This window comes from Vipera ursinii, assembly GCF_947247035.1.
Source record: "Vipera ursinii genome assembly, chromosome: 2".
In the NCBI taxonomy this organism is placed as follows: Eukaryota; Metazoa; Chordata; class Lepidosauria; order Squamata; family Viperidae; genus Vipera; species Vipera ursinii.
In genome coordinates, this window is record NC_139513.1 from 21,544,235 (window position 1) to 21,567,032 (window position 22,798).

Below are 22,798 nucleotides of genomic sequence, written 5' to 3' on the forward strand. Positions count from 1 at the left end.
GCCCTTGAAGACCACACAGAAGCGGCAACTTGTCCACAATGTGGTAATGTGAATAGTTATGGGCATAGCTTAGTACATCCATGTAACACAGCAGTGCAGTTACCAGTAGCTATTGGATGCAGTTCATGGTGCTACTTTTCATCTGTAAAGACCTATAGAGTACACTCAGTGGTGGCATTCAGCCGGTTCGCACCAGTTCGGCTGAACCAGTAGCTAATTCTTTGTCGCCCAGGCCCAGAATGGACTTCCGGAAGCAGCATCCACACAGAGAACCGGTTGTTAACATATTTGAATCCCACCACTGAGTACACTGTAGATTAAACATGGATCGTCTACCTCCCATTATGTTTACCCTTCCAGTTAAGATCCAATCGGATCCAGAAATGTGCCTTTAATATCAAAGCTTCTACAGCAGACATGTCAAACACAAGGCCCGGGGGCCGGATCCGGCCCGCGAAGTGGTTTCATGTGGCCCGCGAAGCCATCCTGGAAACAGTGAGGGAACGGCCCCCACTGCCTTGGCCCTGGCCCAGAGACCCTCCTTCTTCCAGAGACCCTCAGATCTGTCCTACTCCTGCCCAGGCCCCCATAGCCACCCTTGATGCAAACAGTGTAGAGCTGGCCATGCCCACCTAGTAGGCCATACGCACTCTAGCCACGCCCACCCAGTAGGCCACGCCCACCCGGACCCTTGAGGTCAACCGCAATGCTGATGCGGCCCTCAATGAAATTGAGTTTGACACCCCTGTTCTACAGCAATATTCCCTCAAAATCCGTAGAGATCCAGGCTTGTTTGCCTTCAAGAAAGCTCTGAAGATCTAGCTAAGTGTAACCTACCAGGCTGCACTTTTTGAATTAGTTGCTTTTCTTTTCTCCACTGGAATTCTTTCTTCAATTGTTCTATTGTTTTTCATCTTTCCTTTCCTTCCTTCCTCTTCCATTTCCTTCTTTCCTTCTCTATCCCTCTTTCTTTCTCTCGTTTTGCACCCTCTCTCTCTCTTTTCTTTGCCTGTATTTTTTCCTTTTTCTCTTTTTCCCTCCGTTTCTGACTTTCTTTTCCCCCTTTCCTTCTCTTCTCCCCTTTTTCCTTCCTTCCTTCTCTCCTCTTCTTTTATCAGCCTTTCTTTTTCTTTCACCCTCTCTCTCTCCCTCTCTCTTCCCCCCCCCCCTCCATGCACCCCTCTCTGCCCGTTTCTGACTCATTTTCTCCGTGTGACTTTTCCGCCTCCAAGGATCACGCTCGCAGCCGAAGGATGGCCGCTTACTCCGGACCCACCCAGACGGCCAACTCGGGCTGAGGAAGGTGGAGCGTATCACGTGGGTATATAGATAGGAGGGAGGGCGGGAGGGGGAGAAGACTTCAGATACTCCGAGCTGTCGCCAGGCTACAATAACATCGCTACCCGTCTATCCGTCCGTGCATCAACTTCACCATGGGGAAGTTCCTTGGGCTATGCGCTGTGGTTCTGGCTTGTATCTCTATTGGTAAGAGGGACAATCCGTCGCGGTGCGGAGCTCCGTGGTTTTGCCTTATGACCCTCTCGTCTCCTTACCCCTCACTTCTTTTTTTTTTTCTCGTTCTATTCTCATCCTTCTATTAGTTTGGTTCTTGCCTGGTTTCTCTCTCTCTCTCTCTCTCTCTCTCTCTCTCTCTCTCTCTCTCTCTCTCTCTCTCTCTCTCTCTCTCTCTCTCTCTCTCTCTCATCTCAGTAGATAATTTTTAGATAATGCCTGAATTGTATGAATTCCCAATTCAGCTCTAACTGCTGCAGCAGATGTTCTTGGATCTACACCCAAAATGCATCTCAGATGCTGGGACTGTGTTCGTTCTAAAGCTGTGGTTGAATAAAGACCCCAAATTTCTGCTCCATACAAGAGCATTGTCGTAACCTTAGCCTTATAAACTTTGAGTAGTGGAGCTAGGGACCCTGGGTAACTATGGTTCTTTAGTTTGAGCAATAAATTCAAACGGCTGGTTTTTATCTCTCTCTCTCTCTCTCTCTCTCTCTCTCTCTCTCTCTCTCTCTCTCTCTCTCTCTCTCTCTCTCTCTCTCTCTCTCATCTCAGTAAGAAATGCAAAGAAATAAGCCCTCATATAGTTTAAGTTTAAGTTTATTATATTTATTAAGTTTAAGTTTATTATATTTATTATATTTATATAGAAAAAAAGAATGTAGCTATTTCTCAAAAACAAGGATGGAAGCAAGATGCCCGCTTCTCCTTTTTCCCCACACCTTTATTCTCTCTCAGTTCTGGGTTGTTCTTAAAAATAATATGTCTTTATAAATTAATATGCGCATGTCTGCCTACATTTTTCTTAATACATACATTTGGAAAGAAGCTTCTGTAGCATCGTATAATTTTTCTCTGCCCGCTCTGTTATCACACACATATTTTGAGTGCACTTTTCTCTTCAGTGCATACTTTGTATTGAGTTGCAAACTGCATTCAGCGAAGCCTGAAACCTGGGTTGGGGGTGCACGTGTGTGTGTGTGTGTGTGTGTGTCAGTATATACAAGGAAGTGAAAATATCATTGTTTCACACTAAATTGATGTAGCGTTTGGTGTCATTAATAAAGAGCAACAGCCATTGTTGTGCAACAGATTCATTTTTCTTTTTAAAAAAAAAACCCAGGTGAAATTGGAAGTAGAAGGCAGCCCAAACGGGTTTTCTCCTGGCCAAACGCCTATGAAATATGCAAAAGTCAATGTAAGACTTAAATCCATCACGGGGAGAGAAAAAAATATTTTGAGAACTTTATCCCAAATAGCAGATCAGCTTTATAGCAAATGACCTGCAGCTTAAAATAGATCAGGGGTGGGTGATCTAGACGCAAAACCTCACAGGGCCCAAACTTTCAGACAGAAATTTTTATTTGCCTCTCTTGCTCCAACCTCCCCGCAGTGCTTTGTAAATGCTGGCTTTGCCTTATGCGTGAATAAATACCTTCTTTTAAGATGGTCAGATGACAGCCTGAGAAATAGTTTCATAACTGAACAACATGCCACAAAATATCTCTGCCTGCAGACTAATAATATCGTAAAGAAACAGGCTAGATAATCAAAGAAGCCTGTTTGCCCCGGGGAAGGATTTGCATCCACAGTTTTCTCTGGCTGTAGCAAGAGAAACAAGCTTGGAGCAATCAAATTTGTTTGGGTGTGAAACTGTATTTTTTACATCCACCAAACGAAAGCAGGGAGCGTACATGGAATCCCAGTTCCAATCTGTGTAATAAATTGGTGGGCTGTGGTCTAATCTGCACGATTAGTATTGGCAAGGGGTCTTTTGGCAAATATCTTTTCCAGCTTTCATGTGGATATGGGTGTGGTATAACCCAGGTCACTAAACTCGCCTTGGAGCTCCATGTGCCATTCTTTTGAAGCAAGCTGCCATGCTCTGCTTGTAAACAACAACCTTCTTACATAAGAAGCCTTACAACTAGGGTATGGTTTGGCTTAAAAGCGGTTTTGTGCCTTTTTGCCTCCTAACCCCAGCCCTTCCCACCAAAAACTCAAGATACCCTCAAACTTTTGTCCTCGTTATTCTGCTTGGGGGAAATCTGGGGCAATTGTTTTGCAAAATGTCCTAGAAAAAAATGTGACACACCCAATCCCACAAATAGAGAGAGGCTACTTAAGACTCTTTAGACTCTTTCTTCAGTCTGAAAAGCATCCTGAATTTTATTAATCTGCAACTTGGGGTATACTGTAAATTTTAACCTATGCGCAGGTGTTCTCTTGGAAAGAATTGCGCTTGAAATGGAGTCTGAATGTTGATGATACAACAAAAATGTTAATTCGTCAACAAGGAATGTTCTTTTTTATGGTGCTACACTGTTTGTGAAAACAAAGCCTCTGGAAATCTCTTTTGTTTTGTGATCTGAACATTAAACAAATTGGCAGAACTGGGATGGATCCTCCTACCAATTTATTTCAAAATATTGAATTCACTATTAACTCAATAGGCTCAGTGGTTAAGCTGACAGCCTATGTTCAAGACCCAAGTGTTGCAAGATGGGGTAAGCTCCCATCCTCACCCCAGGTCTTGCCAAGCATGCAAATGTGAATAGATAAATAGGTACCACCTCAATGGGAAGGTAACAGTGTATTGTGTAATTCAGCATTTGGTTATGGTGGCCACATGACCACAGAAGTACCTTCAGACAATGCTAGCTCCATTGGCTAAGTAACAGAGATGAGCATCGTGCTGTAGAGTTGGACACAACTGGACAGGGGGAAACCTTTATCTTTATTAATAGCAATAGCAATAGTATTTAGACTTATATACCGCTTCACAGTGCTTTACAGCCCTCTCTAAGCAGTTCACAGAGTCAGCATATTGCCTCCAACAATCTGGGTTCCTCATTTTACTGACCTCAGAAGGATGGAAGGCTGAATTACCTTGAGCCAGTGGGAATCAAACTGCAGAACTGCTGGCAGCTGGCAGTCAGCAGAATTAGCCTGCAGTACTGCATTCTAAAAGGGACGTGGTGGCTCAGTGGGTTAGGACGCTGAGCTTGTCGATCAGAAGGTTGGCAGTTTGGCGGGTTGAAAACCAAGTGCTGCGTAACAGTGAGCGCCTGTTACTCGTCCCAGCTTCTGCCAACCTAGCAGTTCGAAAGCATGTAAAAATGCAAGTAGAAAAATAGGGACCACTACGGTGGGAAGGTAACAGCGTTCCATGTGCCTTTGGCATCTAGTCATGCCGGCCACATGACCACGGAGACGTCCTCGGGCAAGCGCTGGCTCTTCGGCTTTGAAACAGAGAGGAGCACCGGCCCCTCGAGTCGGAAATGACTAGCACGCATGTGCGGGGAAACCTTTACCTCTACCTTTTACTGCATTCTAACCACTGCACCACCCCAGCTTAACTCAAAGGAACTTTATAAAGCAACTTTTACTGGTCTACCAGAGCAGGATATTCAAGCTTGATATTTGAGAGATCACATAAATAATTAAACTCAAAGGAGAGGGAGGATGGTCTAGTGCAGGGGTAGGCAACCTTGGCTCTTTAATGACTCGTGGACTTCAACTCCCAAAATTCCTGCATCAGCTGTGCTGGCTCAGGAATTCTGAGAGTTGAAGTCCAGGAGTCATAAAAGAGCCAAGGTTGCCTACCCCTGGACTAGTGGTTAGGGCACCAGGCTAGAAACCGGGAGACCATGAGTTCTAGGCATGAAACCTGGACAGGTGAATTTGGACCAGTGCTTCCCTCTCAGTCTTCAGTGTCAGTCAGATTTAGCCAGTCGATGGATTCCTGCTGTGAAAAGGCACATACACCTCGGTACTTGCCAGAATTTCAGTGCCCAAATACTAATCTTCAGGTTCGACTCAATGAAAGCCTGAAATTAGATCTTTGATATCCCAACCCAAAATGTTATCAACACCCGCCTTTCTTTGCCTGGCAATCTAAGTCAAAGTCAAATGTTTACCTAATTCTAAGAATGGTTAAGAAGCAAAATGTACTGAGTGAGGTTCTTCTGCCCTTGATAAATAAGGATTGCAGGTCCTTCATGGCAACTGGCAAGAGAAGTAGCATTACGGTATTTACCGTGTAATCACTGGATGAGGACGGTTTTCTCTTGCCCCTCTTTAAACCTGATGCAAGAGTTACCATGAAAGCTGGGCACTCCCGTTCTCCTCCAGCGATTCTAAAGAAGATCATTGTTTTCAACAGTTCAAGTAGAAACAGCGAGAACAGCAAATTGTTTCCACTCACCAGTGATGAAAAACAGGTGGAAAGCAGGCAAGATTTAGATGCATCCAACCCTGAGCCATGAATTTTTCATAGGGGTGTGAGATCTACGGTAATTGTTCTGGATCTGGCACTGATATGAATAACAGGAAAATCCATTAATGCCTAGTTTGTTCTTCTATCATTGTTCTGTGAGAAGACCAAAATATGTTTTGCTATAGACATTGTCACTTTTCCCTTTGTAAGCATAAATAGGACCAAACCTTTCCCCTGAGCTCAGCTGAAATGTAGAAATACAGGCAGTCCTTGACTTACGACCCCAACAGAACCCAAAAGTTATGTTGCTGAGTGAGAAGTTTGTTAAGTGAGTTTTGCTCCATTTGATGACTTCTCTTGCCACATTTGTTAAGTGAATCACTGCAATGGTTAAATTAGTAACACAGCTGTTAAATGAATTTGACTTTGCTCGTTAAAAGATGATCACATGACCCTGGGACATACCATCACAAATGTAAATCAGTTGCCAAGCACCTGAATTTTGACCACTTGACCATGGGGACGCTGCAAAGGTTGTAAGTGAGAAAAATGGTCATAAATCAATATTTCCAGTGCCATTGTAACTTCAGAAGGCCACCAAATGAACTGTTGTATGTCAAGGATAGCCTCTCTAGAAAACGTGTTACTAACTTTACAACTGCAGTGATTCACTTAACAGCCGTGGCAAGAAAGGTTGTAAAATGAGACAAAACTCATTTCACAACTGTCGCACTTAGCAACAGAAATTTTGGGCTGAATTGTGGTCCTAAGTTGAGGACTACCTATATTTTAACTCTTCCAAAGATTTACCCACCCTCCCGCCCCTGGGTCCTCACCCTTGCAACAGGAATGCCAACCACGCTCTTGAAAAAATCCCTTAGCAGAAGTTTCATAAGTTGCATTTTTCTCCCACACACAACTTCCCCAGCCCATTTTTCACTTCGCAAAAGAACACTGGTTTCTTTCCTTGCTTCCATAACTTTAAGTGCATTCACCCCAGACCTGATTATTTGCTGTCATTAACAATTTAAAAAATCCCTTTTTATTGGGCATTGTTGTAGATTGTGATGTTAAAGAAACTAACTTGATGTTGAACATGATAACGGCAGCATGGTTACTGGTGGGACAATATTGGAAGAAGGATTGTTTGCCCACTGTAGAAGAATGGGTGTTTAAAGTTTCGAATCTTGCAGAAATGTCTAAGATTTCTGCTTATCTGAAGGATCATTCACAGGAAAGATATATTTCAGTTTGGAGGAGATGGATAAATTATATTCAAAACAAATATGGGACTAAAAAGTACCATTTAGCTTATGAGTAGATTTTAGTGGCATATTATTATTGGTGCATTGTTTGTAGTTATGTTAAGGGGAGTTAAAGCGCATTATGAATTTGGTTAATTGTATATTATGTATAATTTTTATTTAGAATATGATTATTGTAACTATAATCCTGTATTTAGCTCTGGGAAGTGGGGGGGGGAAGTGGGGGGGTTTGGGGTGGGAGGGATTTGGGGATATATTGTAAAATTTTGTTTTTGTAAAACTCTTTAATAAAAAAAAACAATTTAAAAAATCCCATCATATAATAATAATAATATTAATAATAATAATAATAATAATAATAATAATAATAATAATAATAATAATAATAATAATAATAATAATAATAATAATAATAATAATAATTTAATTTCTATACCGCCCTTCTCCCAAAGGACTCAGGGCGGTGTACAGGGCAATAGATAGCTGAGTGCATGATCTTTTCCCCAAATTCGGCAAAGCTGTATATTTACTGATAGTTCAGACACATAAAACCCCACCCACCCTTTCTTTCTTTGGCACTTTACTGTGTAATTCTTTTGCTCACATTTAATGAAACCCAATGGTTAAGTCTTTCCTATTAGGCACAGCCACACCCTGCTGTTCGACATTTTTGAAAAAATATTTTTCTTCACTCCTGTGGTGAAAGCAAATAAGTAAGTAAAAGCAGACCGTCTTACACGGATTAGAGCAGAGGTTTCCAACCTTTTTGATTTGGCAGCCCGGAAAGGGAAACAGGCACCGCTACGTGTGTGTGTGTGTGCAAATGGGCCGCGCGCATGTGCGCATGCAAAAATGAGCCCCATGCACACGCACACAAATGGGATGCTCAGGGGTGGGGCGGCACTAGCGCAGGTGGGACACTCGTGGCAGCGCTAATGTGAGTGGGGGGGTGGCCATCAGGCCGTGGGCCGGTAGTGGGCCGTGGCCCACAGGTTGGGGACCCCTGGATTAGATGGTGTAATCAGAAGAGTACAATAAGATGCATGTGCAATCTTGTAGAGATGAACTGCTAAAATAGCTATTCCATCTCCCAAAGGAAGGCTGGGAATTGTAGTCGTCAGGGGCTGGGTTATCGTGGGATGTCCCTTCAAACTAATTCCTTCCAAACTACTACTACCAGGATCCTTTGAGGAAACTCTGGTGGTTGAACTTGAAATTTTATGAAGTCTTGACATAAATAGTATCTACATCAGGGAACAGAAAAGGCTAAGAATAGTCACATGTACCATAAAAAAATCGATCTGCAGATTAGGGCATGTTTGTTATGGCTGTTGGGAAGAAGATGCAACTATGGAAGTACCAATAGTCCTTGACTTATGACAACTGAGCCCAGAATTTCTGCTGATAAGCAAGACAGTTGTTAAGTTGAGTTGTGCCCCATTTTATGACCTTTTTGCCACAGTTCCTAAGTGAATCACTGTGGTTTTTAAGTGAAACATGTAGTTGTTAAGCCAATCTGATTTCCTCCATTGATTTTGCTTCTCAGAAACCAGCTAGGAAGGTTACAAATAGTGATCACATGACCCCAAAACAGTGCAACAATCATAAATACATGACAGTTGTCAAGTGCCCAAATTTTGATCATGTGACTGTGGGGATTCTGCAACAATGGTAAGTGTGAAAACCGGTCATAAGTCACTTTGTTCAGTGCCGTTCTAACTTCAAATGGTCATGAAACAAATGGTTGCAACTCAAGGACTACCTGAGTTGAGGTTTTGTAGGCCCTTTGATGGATGCATTTTGATGGGTATATTGATTTCTATATGCAGATGGGTGATATTTTTTTTCAGACTGAAAAATGGTATACATGACATAGGTTGTCAAAGAATTAATAATATGAAAGTATTCTTCAAAACCATCTTCATCCTTAGATTAATGCCTTAGATCAGGGATCTCCAAACTTGACAACTTTAAGACTTGTGAACTTCAACTCCCAGAATTCCACTGGCTGGGAAATTTTGGGAATTGCACAAGTCTTAAAGTTGCCAAGTTTGGAGACTCCTGCCCTAGATGGATTGAATTAATTAAACAATTTAGAGGACATCCAACCCCAAGGGACTTTGAACAGCCTACACTTTAAAAGCAAGAATACAAAATCAAGAAACAGATCATAGACATCCAGAAGATAGAATGCTAGCCAACTTTGGTTGGTTCCCACCACATGCTGAACCATAACAGTTATAGAATTCACAACAGTATGTGAGCTACAGATATGCAGCAGTTCCAATTCGATCTCCATAAAATGCTCTGAAGTGCCCTTGTAGCACTGGCCTGTAACATCCCAAAGGAATTGTGCCCTCTGTTGAACTTTAAGGTGCTGCAGATAGATGTGGTGTCTGCTCTCTTTTGTGAATGCTCTTCTTTGCATTCAGAAGCACCTTTTGGAGACTGAATCCAAAGCACTGCACAGTTGTAAGGCTAAGCATTGTTTTCATCTTAATAACAGGGTGTTGTTTCCATGGCGTACCAAGTTGTGCAAACCCAGGCCATTTGGTTAGCTTGTGGTCTGATGTATTATATGAACTCAGAACATGGGTTAATTTAGTCATCAGGATAAGCCATAGAATAGGAACCCAGTCCCTGTAGACATGTTTTTTCAGCTGTGCAATTATGATACCGCAGAATATTCTTCATTGTCAATTCTGCGCCCAGTGATAAGTCTTAATTATCTTAGCACATGGGAACATGAAGTTAGATAGAACCATCTAGCACCACCCAACTCCTAGAGCAGAATCTACTAGACCAGGGGTGTCAAACTGCCAGCCCATGGGCCGGTTGCATCATGCAGAAGCCATGCCCACCCCAGCTCCGGCAATGAGAAAAAAGTCATGATACATCACAACACGTCATGTGACATGGTGAGTTTGACACCCCTGTACTAGACCATCAACCCAGCAAATTCGATGAGTTCCCCATCTATCCCCTCATCCAAATCGTTAATGAAGATCTTGAAGAGCACTGGGCCCAGAACAGAGCCCTAGGGCACCCCACTACACACTTCCTTCCATGTAGATGCAGTTCCATTGAGGACCACACGCTGAGTACGGCCCGTCAGCCAGCTACGAATCCATCTGGTGGTGATGCTGTCTAACCCACATTTTTCTATCTTATCAAGTAGTAGGTTGCGATCTACTTTATTTGAGAATGATTTGAGAATGATTAAGACACTAAAAATATGCATAGCCTATTTTCCTTTAAGGACCCACCCTTACAATGTGACAGTCCTCTAAAAAGGGTCTTTTTGTGGACCAGCATCAATGACAGAAGATTGGAAGAACAAAGGACAAGATTGGAAGACTAGAAATGGCTGAAAGACACGGAGGGATAACAATATACCATAGATAGTCTTCAATATGCAACCTCAGTTGGTTGTTCACGCTCTCTAGCTTGTTGGTTGGGACATTCCCCAATGAAAACACAGATCCAGCAGGGTGTGCAGGATATCCGTTTATACACCATCTCCTCTTCTTTTTTCTGAAAGCAGGAAAAAGTGGTGTGACCAGCTCAAGTTCTCTTCTTCCTCCCATCTCATCCTTCAATTTGAGGACACACTACACAGATGAACAACAGGCGGTCTAAGCAAGCAGGAAATGCAGTTTCAGAGGTTTTGGGAAGAGTTTGTTTTCCTTGAAAAGCTGTGGTTTGCAGCAGCGTTATTTTTTCCAGGCTGGGCCTTCATTTTGTTCCTGTTTTTCCAAATTTGCTCCAGCTACTCTTGACAGGCTCCAAAAAAACCCCTCTGCTCCGTTTGCTTTGCTCCAGCAGAGAACAAATAGCATGTGTGATTCTTCCTGTAAATGTACTTTTAGATATTTGTCTGTCTTCCACTAACACCAATGAAGATTTGGGATTTTAGCTTCTTCACTTTTTGAGGGAAGATTTGCTTGGCAGAAAAGCAAAACTGGGAGACCATTTTTCAGAATAAAAATAGGGTTCTTGCTCAAACAACACGGCCTAGGATTTTTTTAAAAATAAAAATAAAAATGGTGAACTTAGATTGGACTGTATTCTGCAAAATATGTAACTGGGAGAAATAAAACCAGTTCGGCTGACTTCTTCTTTTCCAACAGCAAATTTTATGAAAGAATCCATGGGAGATCATATTGTGGTTATAACTGAAGAAAGAAGTATTATAGGACCCAAGGGTGCTTTTCCAAAAGGCAACTGGACTTTCTTTGTTTTTCCTTGAAGTTATAGTTATAGTTTAGTTATAGTTTATTAAATTTTTATACCGCCCTTCTCCCGAAGGACTCAGGGCGGTGAACAGGGCATATAATAAAAATACAAAAGTACAAAAGTTAAAAAAGAATTAAATTATTGCCCAAAATAAAACAGTAAGAATATACAAATATTAAAACCCTAAGTTAACTCCCCATCAGGCCAGGCCAGCTTGTTCGAATAAATGGGTCTTTAACCCGCGCCGGAAGGAGCGAAGATCTGGTGCCATCCGGAGCTCAACCGGCAGTTGATTCCACAAAGCTGGGGCGCCCACAGAGAAGGCCCTCCCCCTGGGGGCCACCAGCCGGCATTCTCTGACCGGAGGCACCCTGAGGAGGCCCTCTCTGTGGGAATGCACAGGGCGGAGGGGAGTCGACGCCGGCAGCAGGTGGTCCCCGAGGTATTCCGGACCCATGCCATGTAAGGACTTAAAAACCATCACTAAGACCTTGAACCTCACCCGGAAGACAACTGGTAGCCAATGCAGGTCGCGGAGCAAAGGTGTAACATGGGAGTACCGGGAAACTCCCAAGACAACTCTCGCGGCCGCATTCTGTACCAGTTGGAGCCTCCGAGTGGTCTTCAAGGGAAGCCCCATGTAGAGAGCATTGCAATAGTCAAGACGAGAGGTCACGAGCGCATGAGTGACCGTACACAGGGCATCCCGGTCTAGATAGGGCCGCAACTGATGCACCAGGTGAACCTGAGCGAAAGCCCCCCTAGTCACGGCTACTATATGATCTTCTAAGGTAAGCCGTGAATCTAGGAGGACTCCCAAGTTGCGAGCCCTATCCACGGGGGGTAAAGACTTTGCTTCTCATACAAGAAGCTTTTTCAGTTCTGAAGTGAAGAAGCTTCTTGGATGGAAAGTGAAATGTCTTCAAGTAAAAACCAAGGAAGTCCAGTTGCCTTTTGAAAAAGCACCTTTGGAACAACTGTGACCTGGATAAGTGTCAATCTCCATAGATATTTAACTATTATAGGATGAAAAGTGTTGCATTATTAGGACTTAATTTCTCATTCATTTTCTATATAAGCATAGACGAAACCAAAATAACACAATTACTGAAGAAACCATTTAAAACTGAAAAATAGAGGATAATACCATTGTTATTCTGAAAACATAGACAAAAGTGCCGGCATAATAAACTCCAGACATGTAATTTTTAGACAGTAAAATATAAACACATTTACAGCTACTATTGAAAAGATCAAAAAGCCACTTCTTTAACATCTTTACTTTTTTTCTATTTCTATTTTCTTTCTTACTTCATTATTCTTCCTTATTTTCTTTGTTTCTCTTCTAATATTGGTATTGTTTTCAATCCTCTTAAAAATTCCTTTGTGTGTTAAAAAAATAAAATAAACTTCAAGCAGAATGTTTGAAAGGCGTTTATACTGTAATATGTGTGGCTGTGTTTGGGTGGGGAGCGGGGGATTGGAAGAAAGACTGTGTGTGAATTCTTTAGTGCTTATTGTCTTGCAAAATGCCATCAAAATTGGCAAGAGATATTGTTGGCCCAGACTTGTTAACTGCCTTTCAAAGCACTGGGTTCAGAGGAAGCAGAGCTGTGGATCAGGTCAGCAGTATAAAACTGTCATGCTTTAAAGTAGTGTGTCACAAAATCCTGTTGTTCTTAGTTGCAAAGTCGTGTCCGACCCATTGTAACCCCATGGACAACGTTCCTCCTGGCCTTCCTGTCCTCTACCATCTTCTGGAGTCCATTTAGGCTCATGTCTACTGCTTCAGTGACTCCATCCAGCCATCTCATTCTCTTCTTCTCTTGCCCTCAACCTTTCCCAGCATTAGGCTCTTCTCCAGTGAGTCCTTCCTTCTCATTAGGTGGCCAAAGTATTTGAGTTTCAACTTCAGGAACTGGCCTTCTAAAGAGCAGTCAGGGTTGATCTCCTCTAGGACTGACCGGTTTGATCGCCTTGCAGTCCAAGGGACTCGCAGGAATCTTCTCCAGCACCATAGTTCAAAGGCCTCAATTTTTTGGCGCTCAGCCTTTCTTATGGTCCAACTTTCACGGCCATACATTGCAACTGGGAAGACCACAGCCTTGACTATATGCACTTTTGTTGGCAGGGTGATGTCTCTGCTTTTTAGTGTGCTGTCTAGATTTGCCATAGCTTTCCTCCCCAGGAGCAAAATCCTAGTTTTATAGAAATCATACAATCATAAGGTTGGAAGGAACCTTGAAGGTCTTCTAGTCCAGAGTTTCCCAACCTTTCCGGCTTGGCGGCCTGGAGGGAAAGGGAGGAGCAGGGAAATGTGCATGCACACGATGTGATGCAACCTTATACCATCCTGAGCAAATAGCTCCAAGCTCCCTTCCAACTCTATTATTCTGCTTTTCTCTGCACTCTCTAACAGAGATTTCTAGGAACCCAGAAATTCTGTAGCCTCATTGCGCTGGTGGTAAGGTGGCCACCCGCCTCCCCCCAACCACCTCTCACCACAAAAATGAATGCATGTTTGCATTTCATGTGCACATTTGCAAATTTAAAATTGCTCTTATTTTAAACTGAAACTCACTATATGTTTTGCTCTGCCTGATTTCCTGGGGCTGCTAACTGGGTGGGCCACAAACTCCACTCTCTTAGAGCTTGCAGCTGAACCCACAACAGAACAATCTTGCAGTAAAGGATGTTTTATTTTGCTTTTTGTTTGGTTTTGCTTTGTTTTGTAAACAGCACATCCAGCCATTCCAGTGCTTGGATTGCATTGTGGCATCTGGCTAGCCACTATAGGTATGCTCACAATTCAATTGCATTTTAGCCCAACTGGATGAATCCAGGCCGTGTGGCCCGTGTGCTGTGCGAACTCTGAAAACTGAGTTGTGGGAAACACAATAAGGCATGTGAATCCAAGTATTCAGGTGTCAGAAGATCCATTAAGATGTTTATCCAAAAAAGGTTGTCTACCCGGTAGCTCAATGGGTGTTAAAACAGGAGGTAATTATCAGCTTGCCAAGTAATTTACAAGGGGGATCATTTGGGCATATCCTGAGGATAATGAAGTAATGTAATTGCTTGTTTGTGAGTCAAGGATCCAGTTTGGCACTATGGCTGCCAAGATATTGGTGTAAAACAACCAAGTCTAAGCTTTTTTGATGAGGATAATGGCATTACCTGTGATGGGCTGTCTGCTAAAACAAAGCAAGGTTATGGCATACGCTTGAAAGGAGAGAGGGAAGCCTGTAATTGTCTGGCAAGAACAAGGAATGCTTATTCTCAGGGAATATGCGCATGTAAAGCTTGTAACAATTCTGGGTGGTTAGAAAGCCGATGAAAGTAACAAAGAGCTAGGCATCTTGCAGACCTCAGCTAGAAGTTAGGAATAGGGATGGCCTGGAGCCAAATACAGTGTGTATTAGGTAACTCGTGAAGCATTCAATAGCCAAGGCTTAGGAATAGGGATGGCTAGAGACTAATAGAATAATTGTTAGATCATTATTAAAATGTTTATTAGATGGTATTCCTTATATATCCTGCCTTATTCCCCCCCTTCTGCTTTAGTGAAAATATATAAAGCTTTCTTAATTCTAGTTGAAGGTTCCTTGGCATTTTGGCCATTTTGGTTCCCTTTTCTTGGAGCGTTTAAATAAAAGGAAAGAAAACCTGAACTTTGTGTCTGATGTTCTTCATTGGCCTCAGCACTAGGCTCAGTCCCAAATTGGGGACAACAATCAAGCCTGGGAAAAGGGGTAATCAAACAGTTTAAGAAACCACTGCTGTAATGCTTGGGTTGCCTTGAGCTAAATGGTAAGAGATGCTGGGGGGAAAAATCTAACTTGAATATCGTACAAGTCATCATTGGCATCCTTCAGTCTGGAGAGACGATGGTATCGTGCTCTGGAAAGAGGTCCTAAAGCAGCATCTGGTGTGGCTAAAAAGGCCAATTCGAGAGTGGCAGTCCCTTCCAAACTGAGGGCAGATACAATCTGTCCCATGTCCAGCCCCAAGATTTTGCTGGTTCCAGGACTGCCTCTTTGCCTCAGCCTGCCGCACAAGTGTCTCTTCAAATTGGAGAAGGCCGTCCTGCAACTTTAGCCTCCAACCTGAGCAAGGTTTCCCAGCTGTTAATGTCCATTCCCAAGGCCTTTAGTTCCCTCTTGCAGATATCCTTATATCACAGCTCTGGTCTCCCTCTGGGGCACTTTCCCTGTACTAGTTCTCCATACAGGAGATCTTTCGGAATCCGACCATCAGCCATTCTCACAACATGCCCAAGCCAACGTAGACGTCAGTGTTTCAATAGTGTATACGCACAAGTAGCTCTTGTAGGTCTTGGCGTATTCGGGTCTTTTCCCGTATAAGATTGATAGTGCCTTGGCGACGTTTCAATGAGGTCCCACTCGTCATCTTCAGGCTGGTGTCTTCAGCTTCCTGCGAAGCCAAAGACACCAGCCTGAAGATGACGAGTGGGACCTCATCGAAACGTTGCCAAGACACTATCAATCTTACACGGGAAAAGACCTGAATACGCCAAGACCTACATACCTGTACCCGTAAAAATCTTTGAAAACAAGTAGCTCTTGATTTATAGTCTTTGTTTAGTGATGGTTCAAAGTTACAACAGCACTGAAAAAATAAATAGATAACAACCATCCTTGCACTTATAACTGGCTCAGCATCCCCTTTGGTCCCATGATCAAAATGTGGGCATTTGGCCAAACAGCATGCAGCGTCCTGCAGTCATGTAATCACTGTTTGCAACCTTCCCCAGCTGGCTTCCAACAAGCCAAGTCAATGGGGGAAGCCGGGTTCCCTTAATGCTTCACTTAGCAATTGTAGTGATTCGCTTAACAACCAAGGTGAAAAGTATCTTAAAATTGGGCACGACCTCACTTAACAACCGCTTTGCTTAGCAATGGAAATTCTGGTTCCAGATGTGGTCGTAACTAGAAGACTACCTGCATTTGAGAATAAAGGTAAAGGTAAAGGTTCCCCCGCACATGCGTGCTAGTCGTTTCCGACTCTAGGGGCCGGTGCTCATCTCCGTTTCATAGCCGAAGAGCCAGCGCTTGTCCGAGGACGTCTCCGTGGTCATGTGGCCGGCATGACTGGACGCCAAAGGCGCACGGAACGCTGTTACCTTCCCACCGTAGTGGTCCCTATTTTTCTACTTGCATTTTTACGTGCTTTCGAACTGCTAGGTGGGCAGAAGCTGGGACGAGTAACAGGCGCTCACTCTGTTACGCGGCACTCGGGATTCGACCAGCCAAACTGCCGACCTTCTGATCGACAAGCTCAGCGTCCTAACCCACTGAGCATTAATCAAGCACCTGCAATTAGCAGACAATGAAACAGAGTCGTTTCAATACAAGATGGACCACAAGTAAATTTAATAAATAAATATCAATAAGTAAATAAAACCTCATCTTGCCAGTTCCAGCTTCCCTGTTCTTTGACTACATTGTTCCCATCTTCTTATTCCTGCTGCCAACTTACCAACCTCTGACAAATAACACTGGTACAATTATTCCCAAGGAGAAATAAATAAATCTTCCTTGTGGGCAGTCAGGGTTTGCACTGCAACCGTTTGTCTGAAAGCAGCACTTTTTGCCGCATGCGGTTAAATCCTATAGCTCAAAGGCGGACAAGTCAAGATAGGACCATGATTTTGAAACCTCATCACATTGCCTTCTAATCCCAGTTTGCAAGGGAATTAAGTTGTGTGCTTTTGGATGATCTGCATCCACATTTTGCTGTGTTATTAAATGCAACCACAAAAAGTAATTGCCCTATATGGTATTTCTTGCACAGTTCTAAGGTAAAAATAAAGGTTTCCCCTGTCCGGTCATGTCCAACTCTAGGGCACAATGTTAATCTCTGTTTCTTGGCTGAGGGAGCCAGTGTTGTCTGAAGCCAATTTCCATGGTCATGTGGCCAGCATGACTATACACCAAAGGTACATAGAACCATGTTATCCTCCCACTGAAGTGGTACCTATTAATCTACTTGAATCTAGATGGGCAGGAGCCCAGTTCTAGTCATTATTATTTTTTAATTGGGGTGGCACGCATAGTATTGTGAATTTCATCTCCCTCCTTTTTATATAAAAAAAACCTTTTTCTTTGCATCTCAGGATCTGCTCTTCAATGTCTAAAGTGTTCATTCACTGTTTTCAATTTACCCTGTCACACTTCAACGGTCACCTGTAAAAGCGGAGAAGTTTGTGCTACCATCCAGGGAACTGCTGGTAAGGATTTTTGTTTATTTGTTTTTATTTTTGTAATTTCTTTCCTGTCTTCATCTAGGCTGTTTCCCCAGGAACGTTTATCTGGTATAACTTTGTTTCTTGGAATAATACTTCTGAATAGGTCCCCATAGAACCTATTTGTGGAATAAACAACCCTGAGTTTCCTAATCAACATCAGGCAATGCATTAAAAATGTTCCATTTGGTTCATCTGTTGAACTATCTTTTGTCTGTTATAGACCGACAAAGCCACATGAAATTTTTCAACAAAAGACCCACTCAGTTTTGAGTATTTTAGACTCAAGTGGTGTGGATTTGTAACATTTAGCAATATCTACTTCACATGGACCCCCTTTGCAATATCTTCTCCTCCAAAGGTGCAGTGGAGGTGCAAGTCCACATAGGACTTGCAGAGAAGCATACAAGCTCAGAGTTGGCTAGACACTCCCCCTGCCTTTTAAATTTTAATAATTCTACTCTTGTTTTATTTATATATTAAATGTATATATATTCATTAATCTGCCAGCTGGCTTGGGATTCCAATGGGAACATCCCATTCTGGAGGTGGCTAGTAGAATAAGAGAAGATCCCACCTCCACCCTATTTACGCCTTGGTCCTTTGCCTCCACATTCTCCTTCTAATGTTGCTAATTTTAACGATTTAACTTTTTAGCACCTAATGTTTTTTTCATGTTTTCAAACCTTCTAATTCATTTATATTGCTATTTTTGACATTGCAAGCCGCCCAGATCACTTGACAGTGAGATCGGCAGCATATAATTTTTAATTTTTATGACTGTACGCAACCCAGAATTACCTCAGGTAAGATGGGTAACCTATAAATTTTACAAAAAATAACATAAAATAATAAAATAAAATAAAATAAAAATAAAAAAAATAAAGTAAAGTAAAGTAAAGTAAAGTAAAGTAAAGTAAAGTAAAGTAAAGTAAAGTAAAGTAAAGTAAAATAAAATAAAATAATAAAATAAAATAAAATAAAATAAATAAAATAAAATAAAATAAAATAAAATAAATAAAATAAAATAATAAAATAAAATAAAATAAAATAAAATAAAATAAAATAAAATAATAAAATAATAATAAAAAATAACACCATCCAGAATCACTCTGTGAAACACCTGATAGGGAGGAGGAGTCAAGCATGGAACTAGTCTTATGCTTTTGGAGACTACGCAGGGACTCAAAGCTAGTTCCCCGCTTGACCCTTCCTTCCTGCCTAGCTGTGACTTTTGCAGCAGTGAGTGAGATGGGTGGTCTCTAACACTGATATATTAAAATATCAGTCAGGTCTGCTCTGCTTTCTGCCCTGCTTGTTCCCAACAATGCAATAATGGTGTCTTGTATGGGTGACAGGGACCATTATCCATACATACCTCTCACTCTCTTTCTTTTGATGTTCCACCTAGCTGGTCAGAAGCTCATCAAGAAGAAGGACTGCGTCGTACCGGATAAATGTGGCAAGAATGATACTGACAGCTTTGCAGGCATCAAATATGTCACCAGTTACAAGTGCTGCAACGGCGATTTCTGCAATTCGGGGGCCACCTTGCCCTCTGCTCACATCTCTCTGCCCATGCTTCTGGCCATCGCAGGAGCCTGGCTCCTTCGCTTCCTCTAATCCTCTTTCCAAGAAGGAGAGAAAACCAACTCTAGAAGGTGCCAAAGATTAAGTCTGGGTTCCTTCTACCTTTTTTTTTTACCTGAAAGTAACGTCCACGGAGCTCCAGTCACACAGAGGATAGTAGTTTTATCCAATCAAGCACTGTATTAAATAGACACTCTCGCCTTTCCTTTTTATTCAGAAATGCCTCTGTGACTTAATGAAGGCATATCCTCTCTTTTAGAGCATTTGAATGAAGCCTCTTCTCTTCTTTTTTCATTGTCTTTGCCTTCTACCTTTCCCATTCCTTTTCCACTTATTTTCACCTTCTGAAAGCTTCTCTTTAAAACAGGGTTGGGCAACTAGTGTTAGACCAATTACAACTCCAGTAGTCCCACAACCCATGGTCAAGAAATACTGATACCCACCTCCCTTCAGCCCCTTTTTAAGCTTTTTCACCCTTTGAGATTTTACACCGTTTTCCTCCTCCTGTAGTAAAAGCTTTTGCCTAGCCAGCTTTGTATATTATTATTATTATTTTAGATTTTCAGCCCAGAGTGCGTTTTCTCTCCAACCGTCCAAAGCCTCAATTCATAGGATTTTCCCCAAATAGGATCACGAGTTGTGCTTTTTTCCTCGGCATGGCTGGGACCTTCTCGTTCTCCCAACGTTTCTCCTGATGACAGTGTCATGTCTATGAGGGAGATAAGGCAATGGAGGATGAGTCCCCCAAAGCAATTTTTTTTACCCTTCCATCTCTCCCCCCCCCTTCATTCCATTGAAGAAATATGATCTCTGGCATGCCTGTGGCCCTGGGCAGATACTTGGAAGCTGAGCAGCAGCAGCGAGAGAGGTCTTCTAAGGCAAGCAACTCACTGGAAGCTGATGAAAATATGCCAAGGGCTGCTATTTTGGGCTGCCCCTGAGCCGGTTATGTTTTAAAGGCTGCATACATAGCAGTCTATAAAGGAGAGGCTATGTTCCCCGACTCCTGCATACACCCATTCAGGAAGGAGAGTTGGATTTAACCCTATATATGATGACATTTCTGCCTTTGACCCCAAATACTCCTGCAATGTCCAGCCACATTCGGTTGCCTGAATTCAGCAGGTCCATTCAAGCACTTCTGCCTTGTCTTCTGGCTTCCCCCAAATCTATAATACGGGTAGTCCTCAATTTACAACATTTAGCGACCGTTCAAAATTACAGTGGCACTGAAAAAAGGAACATGTGACCGTTTTTCACACTTGCGACTGTGGCAGCGTCCCCCACAGCCACATGACCAAAATTCAGACACATGGCAACAGAATGTGAGGGGTTGCAGTGTCCCGGGGGATCATGGGATCCCCTTTTGCAACCTTCTGACAAGCCAAGTCAATGGGGAGGCCAGATTCACTTAACAACCTTGTTACTAACTTAAGTACACTGATTCACTTAACAACTGTGGTAAGAAAGGTCATAAAATGGGTCAAAACTCACTTAACAGCTGTCTTGCTTAGCAACAGCAATTTGAGGCTCAGTTGTCGTAAGTCGGGGACTACCTGTATTTGCTTCCTGGAGTTACTTGGAAGACGGGTGACCCGTCTGCTTTGCCTTGACCCATTTTTTTTTCCTTTTTCTTGTGTTGAAAATTATTCCTATTTCCACATCAGTTTGCCAGTTTGTTTTAAAGTCAACATTTGTTATACCTTTGCTCTGAATATATAGATTGCATACACACACTTTCTCCAGCACAGTACAAGTTTTTTTTTAAAAAAAAAAATACAGATAAGTAACTGTGGATTTTTTTTATATAATACATTTCTACACGTACATTCCCCACATGTGTACATCCTTGTGCTTTTTTTTTGAGTTGTGAAAACAACCATTGAATTTTAGATACCAGCATACATAGTAGCTCCATTCTTCATTTTAAAAGTTCAGATTAATTCAATTTGCTTTAGAACGCAAGCTGGACAGATTTCTTCTCATACTAATTTGGACAAGCAAGACGAACTAAATAATCTGTAAAACTGGTACAGTTTTCTTCCTGCTTTCCGTTTCTCAACTTAATGAATCAAACTAAGCATCCTACAACCGTTGATTTCCTAGTGCTCAGAGGTGGAATTGGGAAAATGCCTTCTGATCTTTTGGATCTGCTACAGGGCAAACCATAAATCACATCAAGGAATTTTAGGAAGTTGTAGCAGTACCTGCAGCCAAGAACCCTAAGTTTTGTGGGGAGTTTTTCTTTGTTTTCCAAATACTTGTTCAAATGTCACAGAAGCCTCTTTAAGCCCCGTCGTTCATTTTCCTCATTAGTGAGAATAAATCAATTTATAAAGTAAAGTATAGATTGGTCTATGATGGTAATGAAAACTTTTATCTGATGTAATATTAAGATGGGATCTTCCCCCAAAAAGGGGCTTGTAAAACAGAAAGCAATTTAGGATTAATTCTATAGATGAGATAGAAGCAAAGATAGTTGGAAGAATGGAAAGGTCTAAGGCAGGGGTAGGCAACCCCGGCTCTTTTATGACTCATGGACTTCAACTCCCAGAATTCCTGAGTCAGCATAGCTGACTCAGGAATTCTGGGAGTTGAAGTCCATGAGTCATAAAAGAGCCAAGGTTGCCTATCCCTGGTCTAAGGAATGGTGTTTGTGTAAATTAAATTCATTTCATTTTCTTTTTGGCCTTTAGTTTCTTTTGCTTACTACTTTTTACTTTTCTGCACTTTATATGACATGGCTTACCCTGAAAGGGAACAGAGAGATTGGTGTGCGTATATTTACTTTTAAAAATTGCTTTGATTTTGTTTGATATTAGAATTTCAAAATGTGCTTTCAAACCATGGGGGAAAAAAACTATATAGCAATAGCACTTCCATAACAAAAACTAAATATTCATTCTGGCTACATTTTAAGTTGAAAGAGAAGAATTTACATGGAAAACCTAAGTGCACCACTGTTCTAAATAAGGTCTATTGGCTGTATGTTTATTCCTTCTCATCTGGAAGCAAGTTACATTGAACTTAATGAGTCTTACTTCTGAGTAGATATGTATACCTGTATTCTGTAAAAATAAACATGAGTCCTCCACACATTTGGGTGTTCTCTTTTCCACACCAACTTTGGTATGTTTACAGCATTCCTAAAATATAGGAAGAAACTTCCCCTTTAGAGCAGGCGTATTTTCCAAAGCACCTGAAGGCAGGACCAGAAGCAATGGATGGAAATTTCCTAACAGTGAGAACAAAGAATCAGTGTCTCCAGAAGTTGTAGGTGCTCCAACACTGGAGGTTTTTAAGAAGAGATTGGACAGCCATTTGTCTGAAATGGCACAGAGTTTCTTGCCTGAGCAAGTGGTTGAACTAGATGACCTCCTTCCAACTCTGTTATTCTGTTGCAGTGGTGGGCAACTACAGCAACTTTATGACTTGTGGACTTCAACTCCCAGAATTCCCGAGCCAGCCACACCAGATGTCTTGGGCAAGTCCTATCACTGTACTCAATTCTGCTATTGAGTGAGATTGTGGCACTTCTTGTCCAAGACATCTAGAAGATACCCATTATAGAATAATAGGGGAAAACCTAGAAGGACAGGAAGCAGAGATGCTGCTAAAGCAATGGTCACATAAGACGGGCTTGAGCCCAGGCCAAAAAGGCAATTTGAGAAAGTTCACATAAATATAAAGTGAGGTGAAAGAAAACACAGT

General features: G+C 42.1%; 2 protein-coding genes across 5 annotated transcripts in view; one reads left to right on the forward strand and one right to left on the reverse strand.

The window, feature by feature from the left end:
• Nucleotides 1-22,798, reverse strand: part of DDAH2 (DDAH family member 2, ADMA-independent) — a 285,750-nt gene that overhangs the window by 59,863 nt on the left and 203,089 nt on the right. The window lies entirely within an intron of this gene.
• Nucleotides 755-22,183, forward strand: LOC310636756 (sperm acrosome membrane-associated protein 4-like). Its single transcript, XM_083356858.1, has 3 exons — nucleotides 755-1,485; nucleotides 17,369-17,482; nucleotides 18,909-22,183. Exons 1-3 carry the CDS (start codon nucleotides 1,434-1,436, stop codon nucleotides 19,118-19,120), a joined length of 378 nt encoding a protein of 125 aa, XP_083212984.1. The 5' UTR covers nucleotides 755-1,433; the 3' UTR covers nucleotides 19,121-22,183.

Bases quoted from the DNA above. Each gene is read 5' to 3' on its own strand.
- LOC310636756 (XM_083356858.1), top strand. From the start codon at position 1,434: ATGGGGAAGTTCCTTGGGCTATGCGCTGTGGTTCTGGCTTGTATCTCT. The intron at 1,486-17,368 runs GTAAGAGGGACA...TTTGCATCTCAG, and splicing joins TCTGGCTTGTATCTCTATTG to GATCTGCTCTTCAATGTCTA. The intron at 17,483-18,908 runs GTAAGGATTTTT...TGTTCCACCTAG, and splicing joins TACCATCCAGGGAACTGCTG to CTGGTCAGAAGCTCATCAAG.